Source organism: Gracilinanus agilis, chromosome 5 (genome assembly GCF_016433145.1).
Source record: "Gracilinanus agilis isolate LMUSP501 chromosome 5, AgileGrace, whole genome shotgun sequence".
NCBI classification, from domain to species: Eukaryota; Metazoa; Chordata; class Mammalia; order Didelphimorphia; family Didelphidae; genus Gracilinanus; species Gracilinanus agilis.
In genome coordinates, this window is record NC_058134.1 from 71,737,391 (window position 1) to 71,757,510 (window position 20,120).

At 39.9% G+C, this 20,120-nt stretch overlaps 1 protein-coding gene across 1 annotated transcript in view; it reads left to right on the forward strand.

Annotated features, from left to right (window-relative positions):
• Positions 1-20,120, forward strand: part of LOC123249832 (supervillin-like) — a 101,971-nt gene that overhangs the window by 63,104 nt on the left and 18,747 nt on the right. The window contains exons 10-16 of the mRNA XM_044678941.1: positions 2,674-2,829; positions 4,860-4,996; positions 5,472-5,619; positions 5,768-5,913; positions 8,202-8,377; positions 13,014-13,158; positions 13,567-13,843. Coding sequence (XP_044534876.1) covers positions 2,674-2,829; positions 4,860-4,996; positions 5,472-5,619; positions 5,768-5,913; positions 8,202-8,377; positions 13,014-13,158; positions 13,567-13,843 — 1,185 coding nt within the window. The remainder of the gene's footprint in view (positions 1-2,673; positions 2,830-4,859; positions 4,997-5,471; positions 5,620-5,767; positions 5,914-8,201; positions 8,378-13,013; positions 13,159-13,566; positions 13,844-20,120) is intronic.

The window sequence follows — 20,120 nt, forward strand, 5'->3', positions numbered from 1 at the left end:
TAAATTCCCTGGAAAAAATAGTGGAAAGCCAAAGGTTTTTCAATAGACAGATCACAGTAGTACACTGGGAAAATCATTTTGGCAACAATGCAGAACATTAACTTAGACTGGAGACGAGGAGAGAGCAGTGAGGAGACTTTTACAATATTATAGGTGAGAAAAGATTTAGGTCAAAACTGTGGTGATTTCATTGTGACTGGAGAGGCAGGACAGAACAGGAAAAACCTAAAAGTGGAGGTAGCATCAAGAAAAATTGGGATTATTCATTTTAGTAGATTTCATAGTGAGATAAAAGAGGATGAAGAGGGGGGAAAATATTATTAAATCTATTGATTAGGAAGACAACCCATCAGAGTTGTTTGACTAGAATAGTGAATTTGGAAGTAAATTTTTGAAGAATTCGTAAAGCAGATGATTTCAACGTAGTTTCAACAGCTGTTTCTAGAAACAGAGGACAATGGCTTGTAGCTATGGCAGGAACTCAAGGGAAGGAATTTTAGGATGAAAGTGACAAGCATATGCTGCAAAGAAAAACAAGTAGAGAGGGGAAAATACATAAAATACATGAAAGAAATGGAATATTGCAAAAAAGCAGAGGTGTGGAAAAAATTAAAGAGGATTGGAATTGAGGGTACCAATGATGCTACTAACTCATTCTCTGGAGTATAGTGGGAAGAAGGACAGAGGATTCTTTTTCTGCTTCTATTTTCGATGAACACATTGTTATAATCACCTCAATCATCTGGTAAATGGAGTAGAATGATGATGTGAATTAGCTACTCATATAGAATACATTGGTCATCTATTGACCTCCTATATATATATATATATATATATATATATATATATATATATGTATATGTAATTATGTGTCAGGAGTTACAGCCTTTTCTTAGCATTGCTATGGTTAATATTAAAAAACATTTGCACTCCATAAATACATATTAACTAATAATATGACAAGGATGAAGCAGGTATAATTTGCCAAAGGGCAGGAAAGGGGGTCCAACCTGGAATTTAAAGTTTGACACAGAAAATCACAAAGTATACTGTTCAGAGATCTCATTAGTATCACATGTGTTTGTGCATATTAGGGGGAGATATTTGTTTTTGGTAATTTAACCTAGTTTTCAGCTCTGTCAAGCCCCAAACCTAATGCTAATTCACCACCTGATCTTAATCAGAGAAAATTAATTTGATCTTTCATGGTAAAATTACAAAAAAAACTTAGCATTCCCAAAATTATATCCAAGGTCCATTTTCTCTTTGACTGTGGGATGACTCGATTTCAGAAATTACACACTTCTTGAAACACCTGACAACAGTTCATGTAATTTCAAGATCTTTACTTTCTGAAGAACCATGAGTGTCACAATGACTTGTGCCCAAACTTGGTTTACTTTCTAATTTTTAATGAATCAGATATTTATAAATTATTTTCTATATGCAAGGCACTCTGGTAGGTCCTCTGTGACTTGGCAAGAAATAGTTATTCCCCTTAAACAGCTTCTCTTCTGGGACATAAGCAGATAGGCATGAAAATACATTATTTGTTTCCTCAGATTAGTGCAAAAATAAGTGGTGTGTGAGTTTAGAATAAAAGCCTATTCCTATCTGTAGTAGTCAGGTATGGTGGGACTTAAACTCATTCTTAAAAGATAAAGAAAATTTAGCTGGGTGGAGAGTGGAGTGAGTATTCCAGATGGAGAAAATGACGTGACCAAATCCTGCTATTCCTGTGTTCTCAGTGTCATGTGTATTTCTCTGAAGTTTATGTGCCTGATTTTATGAAGCTTTTCATGGAAGTAAATTGTTAGGTGAAAAAGCTGAGATTTCTCTTTAAACTGCATAGAAAGCCAATTTCAAAACTGCTTGTGCTATGGATTGTTTGCCAAGTAGTACTATATTCCTTCACTTTTAGACATGAATCCCAGGGAAGTATTTTTCTGAATTACACATCGGAAAAGTCATTCTTGCTAATGCTGAGTTGGGAAATCAAGGTGTTCTTGGCACTCATAATGTTCTTTAAAAAAAAAAAAGATTAAAATAAACCCTTTCTTTGAGATATCTGGCACATAAATGTCCTGGTTTCCACAATAAAATTCAGCATTTTACAAATTGAAATTTTAGGCCTGATCACAAAGGATCTCAGGAGGCAAGTTAGTCCATCCCTTTGCCTCAAGGCAAGAGCACAAGTAAACTATTCCATACAAATGGTTTTTCTTGCCTATTAAAAAAAAAGCCTTCCAGTGAAAAAGATTCAACAGCTTTCCTTTAGAAGTTGTTTCAACATCTAAAAGCTATTAGCAGCGGTTATGACAGCTTTCAGGGGAACTGCAGCAAATTAGTTTTTAGCCTCTCTCTACTTTCTGTTGTAGTGATTGGCCAATAACGTCACTCAATTTGGGCTGTACACAGTGAGGTGTTATGCTCGTCAACCAGCAGTATATGCTTCCATAACCTAATTTAATTCTTAATTTAATAATCGAACATCAGACTAGAGAGCCCAACAAATGGAGATGGGACAGCTTTTCAGAGACGATACTCAAAGAAAAAGAGAGTGACTTCAATGGGAACCATTTCTAAATGTTAACTTGATTACAAAATATAAATGACTCCATCCCTGTCTCCCTACCACCAGCCTTCTTCACTTCTCTAATTCTCCATCTTCAGTGTCTGCCAACTCGAATTTCTCAGAAGTTGCGCTGGCTGGATTAGCCAGCAAAGAAAATTTCAGCAGTGTCAATCTACGGAGCGTCAACCTAACCGAACAAAACTCCAACAACAGTGCTGTGCCCTACAAAAAACTGATGTTGCTGCAAATTAAAGGTATGTGGGGGCGGGTGTCTTAAGTGTGAGCATGGAAAGATGATGTGGTGTGTAGGTAAGTCTTCCTGTGGCCCAGCAAGTCTTTGCTTTGCCTCAGGAAGTTGCCTAGCATCTTCACCAAAGCTGGAACGGTCATCCAAGTCAGCAATTGCTTTTGAGATTCCATGGAATTGCTGAGGTGCAGTCATTGACCTTGTCCCTACCACAATCACGTGCTATTCTAGTATCTGGAGAAAGGCAGAACAAGAGGGCAGGAAGAATTGGTGAATTGGTCATTAGGGTAAAATGGAGGAATAGAGAGAGAGGAAGGACTAAGGGGTTCTACTCTACAGCACCAAGATTTTAACTAATAGAAATAGCCAACTAAAGCTTTAATTAAACTTGTATGAGGTAGTATATATTCTATTCTATCATTATCCTTTTTAATTTGATGATCCTATTATTCTCATTAGTGGTTTGGTTCTAGTTTCTTCCTAATTGTCATCACCTTGGTTTACCTAAATGATTTTCTTTGTAACAGGTGATAACTCTTCATTAGGAGACTTTTGTTCCTGAATTCATGCCCCTAAAACTATATTAGCATAATCTTTGCCATTTGCTATTAAGATTTGATCTTTTTTTTTTCTTTATCAAAAAAATTTCACAAGCAGTAATTTAAAACTTACTATATTGGGAATAGTTAGGTGGCTCAGTGGATTGAGAGCCAAGCCCCAGGTTTCCTGGGTTCAGACACTTTCTAGCTGTGTGACCCTGGGCAATTCACTTAACCCCCATTGCCTTAGCCCTTACCATTTTTCTGCCTTGGAACCAATGCCCAGTATTGCTTCTAAGTAAGGGTTTGGGCTTTTTTTAAAAAACTCACTTTATACAAAATCCTTGGGGTAAAATGAAAAATTGCAGTCTCGCTCTTGAGGAGATTGCAGAGTGAAAGGAAGCGTAAGCAATTTATACACTGTTAACTATATGCGGTTACCTACCTAGTTATAATTCAAAGCAGAGAGAAAAAGGAAAAAGTCAAGATTCTCTAGAAGTTTGAGAAGGGAGCAGCTCCATTCAGCTGGGTCAAGGGGCAGATTTCCTGGAGAAGGCAGTTCCTGACTCTAGCCAAGCAACCTTTCTGCAGAAGCCAATGCTTAGTTGGCAGTTCCCAAAAAGCTTCAGAATCAAGGAGAAGATCTCAATCCACTGAGCCACCAAGTCATCATTTAAAATTCAAGAGTCTTTGGGGGCAGCTGGGTGGCTCAATGGATTGAGATCCTGACTCAGAGATTGGGAGGTCCTGGGTTCAAATGGGACCTCAGACACTTCCTAGCTGTATAACTCTGGGCACATCACTTAACTCCCCATTGCCTAGCTCTTTCCACTCTTTTGCCTTGGAACCAACATACAGTATTGTTTCTAAGATGGAAGGTAAAAGTTCTAAAAGAAAAAGAAAACCAAGGAGAAGGTTCACCTCTGAGGAAGAAGCCATGGGATTCTATGTACAATAAATCTTTGGTGCATCCTTGGGTCCCTCTCTCCCAGACCAGCTCCCTTAACTGCTAATAGCACATACCCACATACCACGTTGTGCTCAGAAAATGGGAGACCCTTCATCTTTGTTTTCTGAAGGCAGAAGTGGTGATGGAGGGGATGACTAAGGGAATTGCAAAAGAAATTGCAAAGGGCTTACTGGAGAAGACCACCAGACTCTTTCTCTGCCAAGCTCCGTAGAAGCTGGCACTTGCTTTCAAAATGGCACTCTCCCATAAATGATGTTCTTGTCAACGTTCCAGAGGAGAAACGCTGATGTTCATAAAAATGAGTGTGTGATCTAGTAGGAGCAGGTGAACATAATGTGGTGTAACTGCATTTCCACCGTGGCTGCCATTTTAATGTAGTCATGTAGAGGTGGGGGAGGAGGAAGGAGATGACTAATGGGAAATGGAAAGACTAGGAACGCTTATAATCAGGAATACTCTAATTGCAAGATGTCATGTCATGTTAGTATTGCTTTATGAGGGCCCGGTGAACTTTTATTTCATACTTAGGAAGAAGAAACGTGCAGACAAGGTTAGTGGAGCCACGAGCTTCTTCGCTGAATGGTGGTGATTGCTTTCTCCTCCTAACTCCACACTATTGCTTCCTGTGGGTAGGAGAGTTTGCAAATGTCATCGAGAAGGCTAAGGTTAGTATTCTAACACATCGTATATTAACAAAACATCCTTTTTCTGCAAGGAGAATTGTTTGGCCCTTGTTAGGAATATTAAAATATTTCCAGGATATAAAGTGGCCCATTAAGTCAGAAAAGGCTAGATAGATTCTATTTCCCCAAATCCCTTCCATGAAACGTGAAAGCTGGAATGCTGTAGTGTCCTCAGAAAAATGTTCCACATTCATGCCAAAAGGTAAGATTTTGAATCACAGGGTTTCCTCTTTACTCCAGTATGAAAGAAAAATACGTATGTATACCTGTGAATCCTGGAGAATTGGGACACCTGGTTCTTTCCCCTAGTTTTTGTTGTTGTTGTCCCCTAACATTCTTAGGGCCTCTTTGCTCTCAAGATTGCCCTTTCACACGCTCGCCTTTGGTCTGATCTCAGTGTGTACAATTACCCATAGGAATGACCTATTCTATCAGGATAATTATGTTAATCTCTTAGGCATCAGAGCTTGCAACTCTAATTCAGACGAGGAGAGAACTCGGCTGTAGAGCTTCTTATATTCAGACCATAGAAGAAGGAATAAATACACATACCCATGCAGCAAAAGACTTCTGGAAACTCCTGGGTGGCCAGACAAGTTACCAATGTAAGTGTTAATTCTATTTTAGACTATAACCAGACTGGAATCCCCTCTCTTCTCCTCCCCCTTCTGCCCCCCAGTAATCCTTCCAAACTCCCCTTTGAAATGACTCTTATTTGAAATTCGCCACTCAATGATGTATTCTTTCCCAAAGCTGCCGGAAATCCAGAGGAAGATGAATTGTATGAAACTGCGATCACAGAAACTAATTGTGTTTATCGCCTTGTGGAAGATAAACTTGTTCCTGATGACTACTACTGGGGCAAAATACCAAAGTGTTCCCTTCTGCAGCCAAAAGAGGTACAGAGAACAGCCTGGGTCATCTTGTAGAGGAGATATCTATCGGCAACTTGTAAAATGATGTTTATGTTTCTTAAAGAATTCTTTTCCTTTGGATCCTAACAACTATTCCATGTCATCATAGAGGACCCCAAGAATATTGTTTTGTAGGGAAGAAGATCAGCAGTTTTCCCTTCCTATTTTAGCTAAGACTTAATTATTTGTCAGCTCAGCTTCTACGATTGGCTGTTAATAACACCAGTCTTATATGATATTTTTCAAAATATCTTTCTTCATTGGGAGAGTTCAGGCAACATGCATCCTATAAATATATATATATATTTTTTGATACACATATTTACACATGCACAATATGTGTATTTTCTTTTGTTGGAGAACTAGCAGCTATACCAGTGATTTTTATCAGTTTTGGAAACTCATTATTGAAACACTTGCTTTGGTCTGATCTCACCGTGTATACAATTACCCATAGGAATGACTTTATCCTTCAGGATAATTATTTACCCTGGTGCAGGTGGCATAGTAGATAAAGCGTTGTACTTGATGGAGTCAAGAAAACCCGAGTTTGAGTCCTGTTGGACTAGCTGAGGGACCCTGGGCAAATGGCTTCCTCCCTCTCGGTCGTGATGATAAATGGTGATCATGACACCAGCAGGGTCCCCAGGTTGTTAGGAAGAGCTACGCGTGAGAGAACGTATGGGATGCCCTTCTAAGCCCTACGTGCTGCCTCTCCGTGCATCTTAGCCGGTTGCCTGGGACAGCAGGATAAATGATCTGTCCATGGTCTTACAGCTAATCCACGTCAGAGGCACGTCTTTTCAGACTCAAAGCCAGCTTTCCACGTACCATGACACACTTCTGTTTATGCCTATCCACGTACGTGTGCCCGAGTGTGCGTAGGTGCGCAGTTTCTAACATACTGGTGGATTTGTCCCTTTTTTCTCTTTTTTCTCCTCAAGGCAGCCCCCTACTCTCTGCAAAGACTAGTCAGCACATACTGAAACAACAATAGAGAAATCACAGTCCCTGCCCTCAAGAAGCTTAAATATAAAATAATGAAAATAAAAAATAGGGGATACAAAAGGCAGATAAGAAAAGGCAGCCAAAGCACAGGACGGGGCAAGTGTATAAGCCAGTGCCAGTTAGTATGGGGAGGCTCAAGCCAGCTCCCGATGAATGCAAGGAAGGAGTCCCGTGAAATGGTCCCACGTTTCCAACTCATCCTGAGTGTTTCCACTGGATCAGAATAAAGGACCTATTTTCTATCACTATGATTTCAAGTAGTATAAATTGTAATATATGTGACCACTCGTGGGATTCATTCTTCACATTAATCGGGAGCTGACTGATTAAATATCTCTAGGCATTAGAGAATGGAACATTCAGTGTGGCTTAGTTCAGGGATGGGGTCCAAGAGGAGATATAGCTCGAGTGAGTATAAAAAAGAGGAGAGCTGTGTGACCCTGGGCAAGTCACTTGACCCCCATTGCTCACCCTTACCAATCTTCCACCTATGAGACAATACACCGAAGTACAAGGGTTTAAAAAAAAATGGAAAAAAAAAAGAGGAGAAATTTGGGATTACTAAAGATGAAAGAGGGCATAAGGTCAGGAGAAGAGCCCATAGAACAGGGAATTTCATTCATTCATTCACTCACCTACACATTATTCATTCATTAAACTAATTTCTTTTTTTTTTTTTACCTTATCTTCTATCTTAGAACAGATACTTAGTATTGGTTCTAAGGCCAAAGAGAGGTAAGGACTAGGAATGGGACTTGCCCAGGGTCACACAGCTAGGAAGCGTCCGAGGCCAGAGGACCTCCCATTTCTAAGCCTGGCTCTCAATCCTGTGAGCTACCTAGCTGCGTCTCAAACTCACATTTCTTCTAAATACAAAGATGAATTAAGACCCGGCTCCTCCCTTTGAGCTTATACAGTATAAATAACTGACACAAAGTAGACTATATTAGTGCCCATCAACATGATACGATAAAGAGAGATCAAATAAGAGCTGAGGAGTCCCGTTCAGGGAAGAGGAAGATGACTTGCAAATGTGGGAGATGCCTAAGGAATGAGCCAGAAGGAAATAAAGGGTAATTTAGAGGGGAAAGGAGACAAGCTGATCTAGGAAGGGTGGGACCCCAAAAGGGCAGCTTCCATAGTTATCATTTTCTTTAGGCTGCTCAACCAGACTATGTCTCATCACACTAAAAATTACTGGTTAAGTTCTTGAGTGAATAAACCCTCAGAAGAAGTCAACAGGATCTTTTGTTTCCTTTTCCCAGGTCTTAGTGTTTGATTTTGGCAGCGAGGTTTATGTATGGCATGGGAAAGAAGTCACATTAGCACAGAGAAAAATAGCCTTCCAATTGGCCAAACACTTGTGGAACGGAACCTTCGACTATGCCAACTGTGACATAAATCCTTTAGACCCTGGAGAGTGCAATCCTCGGATACCCAGGTACTGGGGCAGCAGGGGGACGTGGCTAGAGAGGGGCATGCAGTCAGGAGTGGGTTCCGTATTTCTGCCTCAGCCCCTTTGCACAATTGGTCATGAGGTGGGCTGTGCAAATCACAGCCTGATCACTGCGTGTCAGCGTTGTTTGGAGGTTTTAAAAACGAACACCGTTTTCAGGTAATACTTTCTTCTTGTTTTCTGGGAGATGTCTAATGACGTCCTTTCAATTTGTGGCAATGAGGCAGCATTTCCCACTGGCAGCTTGCCAGCTGTCAGGAAGGTCAGGGAATAGCACTGGTTAAACACATCTGATAAGAAAATGTTTCCACATCTGGGATTCAGTGACTGTGACTTCTTGATCTGAGGCACTGGCCCCATAAGTCAAGATTTGTCTCTAATTCCTTTTAAAAAAAATCGTTATTGATATTTTTTTATGTCGGTGATATCATCGCTGACATTTTCCAGTGTATTTTCCACTTCCCCTTTCAGAGAGTCATCCTCAATAACAGAATAAGAAGGGAATGGGGGAAGGAAGAGTTTAAGCCACACTCCTTCTGCCTTCAAACCTATAGAGCCTTTTGCCTGAGAGAGATGCTTTTAGGATAGGAATGTCTTCTGTCTCGATGAGCACTGGCACTGTGCTGGGCATTAGAACGCCATTTGGGCTAGCCAGTGTGCCCCAGCCTGCAGCTGCAGAGCCCTCAGCATAGGGAGCAGAGAGATTCCTTAAATGCTGCTGCCATCTTGGCCTGATTCTTGTAATGAGACAGATTGTCAGTCACTGATTACTTGATACCACCAGACTCTGTTGAGTTCCCCTAATTTTGCTTCATGGGAACTTTGGTTCGTGTACATGACCCCCATCTTGCTTTGAGACTTTTGCACTCTCTAGCTGCAGTCTCCTGCCTAGATTCTTTTGCCTCTATAGAATTCTAGATCTGATCTCATAACAATTTATCTCAACATATTCAATTGATTCATAAAGTTTTAAAATTATTTTAAAACATATTACTTTTCATTTTTGTTATCCTCTTACATATCTTGTCATGTACTATGATGCCTTTTCCCCAAGTTTATTTACTTCCTTTTTATAATGCTGACTTATACCATCCTGGAAAAGATGCTTTTAGAAGCGTAGAATTGGGGTTGAGGAGGAAGGAAAGACAATCTCAGTGACTTAATCCAGGTCCATCTTTTAGATGAGAGACCTGAGATCTAGAGAACGTAAGTGATCTTCCCAAAGAAACAGAGAGTTGGCTAGGAGTGTCTTTTATTTATACTTTGGACGTAATTTTGAAAAATAGAGCAGGTGGTAAAGAGTATTTTTTTTCCCAGAATGCACATCTGTGCCATTTGTAGGCCAGATTGTGTTAAAGGGGAAATTATTTCCTTAAACTCATACTTTAGTCTAGAATCTTAGATCTTTAGAAGTGGAAATGTACTCTTGAAAACAGCACCAAAAGAAGTATATATGAAGATGCATGTGTATAAATATGTGATGAGCTCAGATCTGAAAAAGGAAAGTTCCTCCCCAATCCTTCAAAGGATTTGAGTTTTCCCTTCCCTAAGGGATATCACTGAAGTGTTACATTTTTGCTTGTTTTCAATTCTACACGAAAACCTGCAGAAAATCTCAATGGGACAGGACAATTAATCATAATTTCTACCAATAGAATTTGCATCTCCTTTTTTTGGAAAAAGGACAAAAAAAGAGAATTGAGATAGCTACGTGCCTGAACAGGGCAAAACATCAGGGTGACAATCGGGTATTTAGTGAGCATGCATTATATACTCAGGATTGGGGAGCACAAAAGAAACTGTCTCATATAGACTCTTCTTGCCTCTGCCATGCTTACAGCCACAATGGAGAAAGACAATGAACACACGTAGCAATAATTAGAGAACAATCTAGGACAGAAGATGATCAGTAGACCAGAATTAAGTAGAAAAAAGAGGAGAATGAACTAAAATGCCATTTGGGGAACTTTGAAGTACTTTCAGTGATCCACCATTGCTCTTTGCCCCAGAAGTCCACGTTTTATGTGCCATTATTCTCCTGGTGATATCATTTGGCTAAATTTCATAGAAGACCACAATCCTGAAAAATTTGAAATCTCAGGCTTTCCAAAAGGCAGTGGGAGATATAAATGGGCTGTAGCATATTTCCAAAGATAACTTGCCCATGAGAAATGCCATTCATATATGACTGAAAAAGGAGGAATAGCAAATGCATAGCTGTAGTGTTGCACTGGAATACATGGAATATATAGCAGTTTTAATAGCTTAATTTTGATTTCTTTAAGTTTAAAATTACATTAACACTTTCAGAGACCTTCTGTATAAAGAGGCCTCCAATATGTTGGTGATTTCTCCATAGTGGATTGATGGAAAGTCATGGATGAGTCTCATTCAAGAAGTCATAGAGTGGCTATGACCTGCACTAGGAGATCACTAGATCACACAGATTCACCAATGCATAGCCAATAAGTGATAGGCCTTATATTCATAATATACTTTTTTATTTTCCCCATGTAAACCAAGAAGAAGCTTCTAGGACCCCCATTCTTAGTATATTCTGCTGATTCCTTTTAACTTTATTTAAAGAAAAACCCCAACTTGGCTGGGACTCTCTCACCCCAGGGCTGTTTTCCATTGTTTTGCATCACTTGCACTGTCTAGATTATGAGACTTCTTGGGGCCTCTATCAGATCGAAGGTTGGTCTAGACAATCTCAGTCTCTTCTGGTGAAATGAGTTTGTGATTCAAATAATTTCTCATTCATTCCCTAGCCATGTGATTTCTTCCCTGCTACAAGTACAGAATCTTAAGGATTAAAGTTAGAAAACTTAAGAATTAAAGTTAGAAAAAGCATTTTGCTGCTTATTCTTAGAAAATAAGCCAACTAAGTCTACAGAGCATCTTAGATTTAAAGGACACCATTAAGCCCAGCCTTTCATAGTGTTGTTTTTGCTCAGGACTTGAGTCATGGTTCCTTCTGAAGACTTCTTTTCCTGGGTAACTGAGAAAGACAATCACCTTCATTTGTCCCCTCTTGTTGACTAAGAATGTAAAAACTAGGTTCCAAAATAATGGCAACTGGTCACACCACATGTCACAATACTGACGGGAGTCATCTCAGAACACTGGAATCAGTGATATCCCTTTTAGTTCTATTCCAGTGGCTCATCATTGTGACTTGGAGTTGACTAGATTTTCTTTTCTTTTTTAGTTTATTCATTTTTAACATTGTTTTATTTTAAATTTTCAATTCCAAATTCTTTCTGTCTCTCCTGTCCTTCCCCCATCCATTGAGAAGACAAACTGTATGATATAAGTTATACTTGTGAAATCATGCAAAATATAGTCTCTAGGTTTTCAAAGGCCATCCCAAAGGAACATAACTTCTGGCAAGGGGGAAAAGTCTTTTGTATATAGTCCCAGAACAAGGTTATAAATCTGTTCTAAGGAGGCTAGACTAACTGAGGGCAGAGAATTTCATCACCGGAAGCTTAGCTACCAGATTCTCAATAGCTACAGCAAGCCAGGCAGCCATCTACCAAGACAGGTCAGAGGGTTTAAGATCTGGCACAGTGCCCATGGTGATAAAATCTCATATCTTCTGAATGATTAAAACAGACATGGTGATGGATGCAGCCTTATACCCTAACCAAAGACCTGGCTTTGAAGAATTATAAATATCTATAATTGAGTTTCTAATTCTTTAAAGCTAGTTCATTGGTTAAGGCATGAAAATCATTTTTCTATGTTCTTGCCCTATCATGGAAAAGAGTCAGACTGGGAAAATAACTACTTTTGAGAGAGCTTTAATGCTTATTTTCCCAGCCTGACTCTTACATGATATGTATGAAGGAAAAGAAAAACAAATTCTTAACTGCAAAGGAAATTATGATTGCTCCAAGTTCATATTTATCTATAATGCATTTCTTTTAGTTTTGCTCTTCTTTCCTGTTAGCTTGAATTGTCTTTCTTGTGGCCTTTGAAATTAATATTTTAATCCTTAAAAGTCCATTTTGTAAAATAAGAACATAGACTGCATTAGAGCTGAAAGGGAAGACCTCAGAGGCTACCTAAGTACACAGGAGGATCCCTTAAATACAATCCAAGAGAAAATGGAATTCATTATCAACTGCATCTATTTTTAGGTTCCAATGAAAGGGACCCCTTCCTGGAAGTACCAAAGAAATCTGCCTTTCACTTGGTCTCTGTTCTAGAGAAACTCCAAAGTTCAACATCCTAGCTGAGTTTATGTGTCATACTAGCAAATTCCTATTTTGTAGTATAAGGTCTTGAAAATATGTACTTTAAATGTCTTCATGCATGGGTGTTACTGCTCTTATTGTCCATATGTGGGCTTATCTGTATAGAAACTTCTTTAATTTGTGTTAAATATAAATATTAGTGTACTCCTCTCTCTCTCTCTCTCTCTCTCTCTCTCTCTCTCTCTCTCTCTCTCCTCTCCTCTCCTCTCCTCTCCTCTCCTCTTTTCCTACTTTTCTCTCTCTCCCTCTCCCTCTTCCTCCTCCTCTTCCTCTCCATTTCCCTCTCCCTCTCCCTTTCTTCCTCCTTCTTTTTCTACCACCCAACTCCTATCCTCGACATATTTGTCTGTCTTACACAGAAAAGGACAGGGGCGACCTGATTGGGCAATATTCGGGAGACTCACTGAGCACAATGAGACTATTCTGTTCAAAGAAAAATTTCTTGATTGGACTGAAATGAAGAAGCCTTTTGAAAAGAACTCGAGTGAACTCACCCCGCAGAAGGTATTCCATTTGTCCTCACTTGGCATTTGGGGCATTGTTTATTCCCCCACGAAGGGAGGGCACTGAAGCTGAAAATGTTCCCTCTCAGCCTCTCCTTATAGAACAGGAGAGTGGCTTCTAATTATGTACAAATTCCAGGAGATGAAATCTGTTTCCTTGCTGGGCCCTCCCAGCTTGATAATGAGGAAACTGCTTTATGGGCTTTGCTTCCCAACCCTCTGGTGGTATATTGCAGCTCTAGGCTTCCCCTCATTAAATGCCACAGTAGCACAAGAAATATACTGGGACGAAGTGTGAAAATGTCTTCTGGCACTGGCATAAGAAGAGCTGAAATGGTATTCATTGTGACAAGAGACCTTTCTGTCGAAGTAAAAGCAAGGGAAAAGGCATGTCTCTGCTCTCTTGCAGGAAGAGTCTAGGTCTGAGGTGAAGGCCTATGATGTGATGCTGATGGTGCCGGTGCCCCAGGTGACTGTCGGCACCATCTTGGATGGAATCAATGTTGGCCGTGGCTATGGACTTATTGAAGGGGATGACAGGAGGCAATTCGAGATTGCCAGCGTTTCTGTGGATGTTTGGCACATCCTGGAATTCGACTATAGTAGACTCCCCAAACAGAGCATCGGGCAATTCCATGAGGGAGACACGTATGTGGTGAAGTGGAAGTTCATGGTGAGCACTACAGGTTAGTGAATTGTTACCTCCTGTTTAAGCTAATAATCCCTCATTCTAGCACTGACATTGAAAATAGCACCTTTTAGTGTGAAATTTCTTATTTGCGTGACATTACCTTCAGCTAGATAGATACAGGGAAACCTTCCTGCCATTCATTTTGAGGGTCATTCCCCTATTGATTAAGAGTCAAGGAGGTGAAATTGCCAGCAGCTTGGCAAAACCAATGATTTCCAGGCCCCATCTTTAAACAGGATTTAGCTTGTATATTTGGCAGTCCCTTTTTTCTGTTTAACAACTGATTTTCTAAATACGTGTTTCAATTATATACCTGTGGGAATTTTGCTTTGTGGCTCTCTTAGTGACAAGACTAATTTTAAAACAACATTAGATAAATCAAACTTGAGTCATTTAAAACTGAAACCAAACTTTAGCAAGGCAGCATGGCAGAGGGCAAAGACAGTATGAAGATGGGAGGAAAAAACACTGGATTTGAAGCTCAGAATTCAAAGGTCAACTCTGCTACTTCCTAGTGGTATGATCTTGGCCTTCTCACTTAGATCTCCAAGCCTCAGTTTCCCCATCTATAAAAAGGAAGCAGGTCTTGGAGCATCTCACTTTCAGGGCTATAGGAAATAAGTGAGACAATATATGTGAAAGAGCCTTGGAAATCATTACATGCTACATAATATTGTATGCACATGTATAAGGATAACTTCCTGTGAGATTTATTATTGTAAAAATGCTTTATAATAATGCTATTTTCCTTCTCCAGAGGATAAGACAAAGTAACAGCATCTTATTGATTTGGTTAAACAGATATTTTTATGATCACAATCGCTGAAGTTTGCCCAGTGTTTTATGTGCATTATCTCAGTTGAAACCCACAATAACCCCAATGAGGTATCAGTATAATAGATTTTATTATCCTCATTTCATAGGTAAGGAAGCCAGGGCTCAGAGAGTCAAGTTACTTGCTCATAGCCATATAGCTAGTAAGTGTTGGTTGCCACATTTGAACCCCAGTTGTCCTGATTTCAAGCCCACTGTTCTATCCTACTGTGCTTTAACAACTTCCTTTTATAGCCAAACTTCTTGTAGGTCACTGTCCATGTAATAATTTCTGTAATAAAGGTTACATTCTGTTTCTACCAGCAAGTGAAGAGAGAAAGAGGAGTCCTGAACTTTAAAAGTATTCTGAGTGAAATAGAAAGGGTAAAAAGAAAGCATTTTTTTTTTAGGATTGGAGAGACTTGAAGGGGAAGAATGGAACAAGCATCACTGTGCTAAATACTTTACAGATAGTATCTCCTTTGAACTTGAGAATATTTCCTAGCAAACAGGAAGAAGCCAATAGGGAGAAAGAAATTGAAGCCACATAAAAATGGAAATGATTATGGTAGCATGGTTAGCGGATGTGATCTTAAAGCCTATTCAGAAATGTGTTAGCCTGAGCAACCTAAGGCTATACCTAAGAGGTGCTTCTTTCTGAAGGACAGAGTGGATGCTGCTGATAAGAAGCATACATATAAGGAGCTGAGGGAAGTCAGGTGGCCTGAAGATGACTGCCAAGCATCCAAGAAGGTTCAACTGAAATTAGAAATAGATTTATTTATGTTCCCCTCAGACTTGTCATTTCATCATTGTAGGGAGGTTCCCAGTGAGGCATTAAAGTATCTTCAAGCAATTCAGATGGGCAATTATCTTCAACATTTAGTCTTAGAGATTGGAGGGAACTAAGAAGTCATGTAGCCAGAATGATAGAGGTGGGATTTGAACCCAGGTCAGTTCTCGATCCACTAGGCTGTGACATAAATTCATGGTTGTTAAAATTCACTTGATTTAATTACTTTCTCTAACAACAGGGATGGTGGTAGAGACTGGGGTGGAAAGAAAGACTAGAGATCCAGGACTCAGAATAAGAGAGTTAGTTGAAGGCCCTGGAGTGTATAGATAATAACAGTAAGATGGAGAGAGGAGTTTCTAAGTGGATTCCACAGACTTCGGAGGAAGAAAAGTGATAGAGGTAGAGTGAAGTGAATGCTTTAGAAATGGCACTAGGGGATAAGGTCCACCCTAAACTTTCTCTCTGGGCAGTGCTTTTATTTGGAATTAGATATCACTTAATCTGGGTAAAATGACTGGATTTATTTAGTTGAGGTGGTCTCCAAGAATGCATCCATCAGTGATTTCTTGAGAAACTTTAATAAAAGACTCTCTACAGTTACAAAATCCAAGCTTGGAACTTTATTATCTCTTTATATCACCTCAGATATTGCAATCTTCAGTCTCTCTACTTGACATATCTAAATGAAAATCTAAAGTGAAATATAGATAGTTCTCACTTTATGTAAATTCACAGTATGCAAATTTAATTTTACATAAAGAATTCTGAAAGACTAGTTGAGGATAATAGTGCTTTCTATCCTTAGCTATATGAGGGGGAAAAGAAAGCCACTGTCCAAATATGTCTCAATCACTTCATTTAAAAGATATGAAGACAATCACCAGTGATAAATGTTGGATGCAGTGGGTGGGGAAGGGGCAACATATTGCACCTCTGCTGTGAAGGCTGGTACATATTTTCTCATTAACTTTACTTTTCTTTCATAATTCTTTCTATTATCGTGTTATAGTATTTAGTATGTCTGCATTTTAGTACATTTTATGATGTGCATCAAGGTTTTATTTTGTGATGCCTTTGTTCTATATAGTGGCAGCTAGGTGGCACAGTAGATAGAATGCCAAGCCTCGAATCAGGAAGGCTCATCTTCCTGACCTCAAATCTGACCCCAGACACTTACTGGCTATATGATACTGGCCAAGTTACTTTGCCTCAGTTTCCTCATCTATAAAATGATCTAGAGAAGAAAATGGCAAACCACTGCAGTCTCTCTGCCAAGAAAACTCCAAATGGAGTCACAAAGAGTCAACTAAAAAACCAATGAACAATGGCAAGTTATTATTATAGGTTAAGTGAAGTTGGTAGATGGGGCAAATTTGCATTACATAAAAATCTCTTTACACAGAAATCTGGAGAAGAGCTCATTTACATAAAGCAAGAACTGTCTCTCTAAAAATTCCCCTAGCACTCGCCAAAACAGAAATCCTGGAGCTAAGAGGAGGAAAGGAAAGAACTGTGGATATGTTGCCTCTCTCCCTTTGATTTCAAAGCACATAATTTCACTTGCCAATTTTCTTAAGTGAGATTAGGCTTGAGGTCTATTTAGTCTCCAGGTCCTAAAGATTGGGCATACGATTTCTGGTAATGTGTTCCTTACAATCCTCTATTCAGAAATCTGTTTATCTACAGACAGATGAGCCCTTCTTCCCTTGGCCAGATGGGTGTTGAGGGACCCATTGACAGCCATTGAAAACCCATCGAGCTCTGACTGGTGCTAAGCAGAATAAACAAACCCTTATCCAAATTGAAATTTGTCTTAGATTGTGCTCTGAGCTTGTAGGCTGAAGTGAAAGAAAATTAAGGGAAATTTGAAGGAAACCGTTGACTCCTGGGAATTGCATGATGGATGGGAAAACTGCAGAATGGCATTCAAATGCATAAAAACCTCGAATATAAGATTTATATAATAGAAAGGGGCATCTAGGTGGCACAGTGGATAGAGTGCCAGGCCTGGAATCTGGAAGGCTCTTTTTCCTGAGTCCAAATCCAGCCTCAGATGCTTAATAGCCATGTAACTAGGCAAGTCACTTAATCCTGTTTGCCTCAGTTTCCTCATCTGTAAAATGAGCTGGAGAAGGAAATGGCAAACCACTTAAGTATTTCTGCTAAGAAAATTCCAAATGAGGTCACAAAGAGTCAGAGCCAGGTCTGAAATGACTCAACAACAATAACATTTACAGAAGTTTGACAAGTAGATGTAGTAATTCTCTTACCCAGTATGAATTTGGTCATACAGAAAAGATGAGGAAAAGTTGCTAAGACTTCTCCGCCCCCCACTCAAATACCATAGACCATCAGAGTGATTTGAGTCGATGGCCAATATAAAACCATGCCAGCTCCCCCCACGCCCAGACCTTTTTAGCACCTCTCAGTAGACCAAATGTCCATCTATTAAAGAGCCAGGTCTGGAAACACTTTTGGAAAGCAGTAAACAACTTTGAAAATGTCCAGGTGCGAGAGAATTCAATTAGAACAGGAAGCATCCAGATTTCTAAGGGTGCCTTTGGGGGGACAGCAAAACAACCGAATGGCATTTGCAGACTATTTCCCCATCAGGGGAACCTTAGTTCATTGGAATGGCTCTGTGGATCTGTCCAAAAGATGACTGATCCCCACAGGGAGGCGGCTGGAGGTGCTTCTTGAAACAGTACCTTCTGGGAGAGCAGGATTCTGCCAGGGTCAGCAGAAAGCGGCAGCAGCAGCTGCGGAGACCATTCTTTTTTGCTGACACTGGCCAAGGCTACACAAGAGACAAACCATTATGACCCGAGGGGATGGGAGAGGGGGTAATTGGATAGTCCACTCCCTGCCACAAGTGCTTCATTTGAAGTTCAGTGTTCTCTTCCAAGGGATGCTGGGGAATGTTATTCTTTCACTAAGTGAAATTTATAGTGAAAAATACAGCTGAAATCAAGTGCCTCCAAGGAATGAGAGGACCCTGGCTCCAGCAAGGAAGAAGGTGGTCAAGAAGGCAAAGAATTTTAAGCCTGGGAAGAAACCTTGGGTACTGTCTAGTCTGACCCAACTCTGAACAGGAAGCTAAACAGTGCTTCCTTTATTGTCTTTTTTCCTTTTTTTACATACATACTCCTCTGGAAGTTTGGTGAAGGCTATAGGGGACCCTTCTCAGGATGTTTTTAAATGCATAAAATAATATACAAAGAATTACAGAGGAAACCAGTTATGTTGAAAAAGAACAGTTGTCAAAATATCTTTTAAAACAAATTTGACAGGGCAGTAAGGGGGCTAAATGGATTGAGAGTCAGACCTAGAGATGAGAAGTCCTGGATTGAAATTTGGCCTCAGACACTTCCCAGCTGTGTGACCCTGGGCAAGTCACTTAACCCCCATTGCCTAGCTCTTACCACTCTTCTGCCTTGGAACCAATACACAGTATTGATTCTAAGACTGAAGGTAAAAGATTAAAAAAAAAAATAACAAACCCCAGGTTAAGGACCTTTGCTCTCCCACATGCCTGAGAAGTGGCCATCTGTCACCTCTTCAGGACCTCTAATAAAGGGGAACCCACAACTTCTCTCAGAAGTCCATCCTGCTTTGAAGCAGAACTAATGTTTAAGAAGTTTTTATTCCCTGAAATATAAATCCTCTCTGCATCTTCCACCCAATGTGCTAGTTCTGGGGCTTAGCAGAACATGTCTAATCCCTCTTTGGTGCAACAATTCTTCCTATATTTGAAGACGGTAAGCCTGCACCCTCTCTTTTTCCCAAGTCTTCTCCAGGCTAAGCATTTCTCCTTGGTAGTTCTGAACTTTAACATAGAGTCCCACAATCTGAGAGTTGAGAGGGACCTCAAGGGTCCAGGGTTCTTCATGATACTTCATGAAATATGCTCTCTCTATCTTATCCATGATGACCTTTGGGGAGGAGGAGCCCACTTTATCCTAAAGTAGTCCTTTCCCCTCTTTGTTTAGCTCAAATTATTAGTTGCTAGTTTTCACTTCACCCTGAGCCTTTTTCAAAACTCTTTTAATAATTGATCGACTATACATATTAAAGAAAAGTAAGCTGGTAGATTCCAGGGGGAAATTTCTGGACTTGGAGTTAGGAGACTTGCATTTGAATTTTGGCCCTGACACATTTCCCAGCACTATGACCATGGACTTTGCCTTTCAGAGCCTCAGTTTTCTCATTTGTAAAATGGGGATGATACTTCTTAACCTACCTACCTTACAGGATTGTAAGCAATGTCTCTTTGTGAATCCTAAAGTGCTATAGGAGAGATTGTTATACTTATGACTTCCTAATTTAAAAAAAAAAACCTTAAAAATTTAATTTTGCTCAGTACTAAAGTCCTCTATTGGTGCTAGGATTTCATCTGTGATGGGGCCCCTTCTAGGGGTACATTACAGTGGGTCACCCACTCATCTGTGCTCTTTTCAAGGGTTCCTGTCTTCCTAGAAATCTGCCCTCGAGGATCTGGCATGCTGGAGGTCATTCTTGAGTTGGGCCTTTGAAGAACTGAACTAAACCAGACATATTTAAATACAACCACCAGTGAGTGGTCTGTTCACATAGGGTTCTAAGGAAAACCAACTTAGAACTACTGAAAATTCTGAATTATAGAATCTGGGTTTTTTTATTGTGG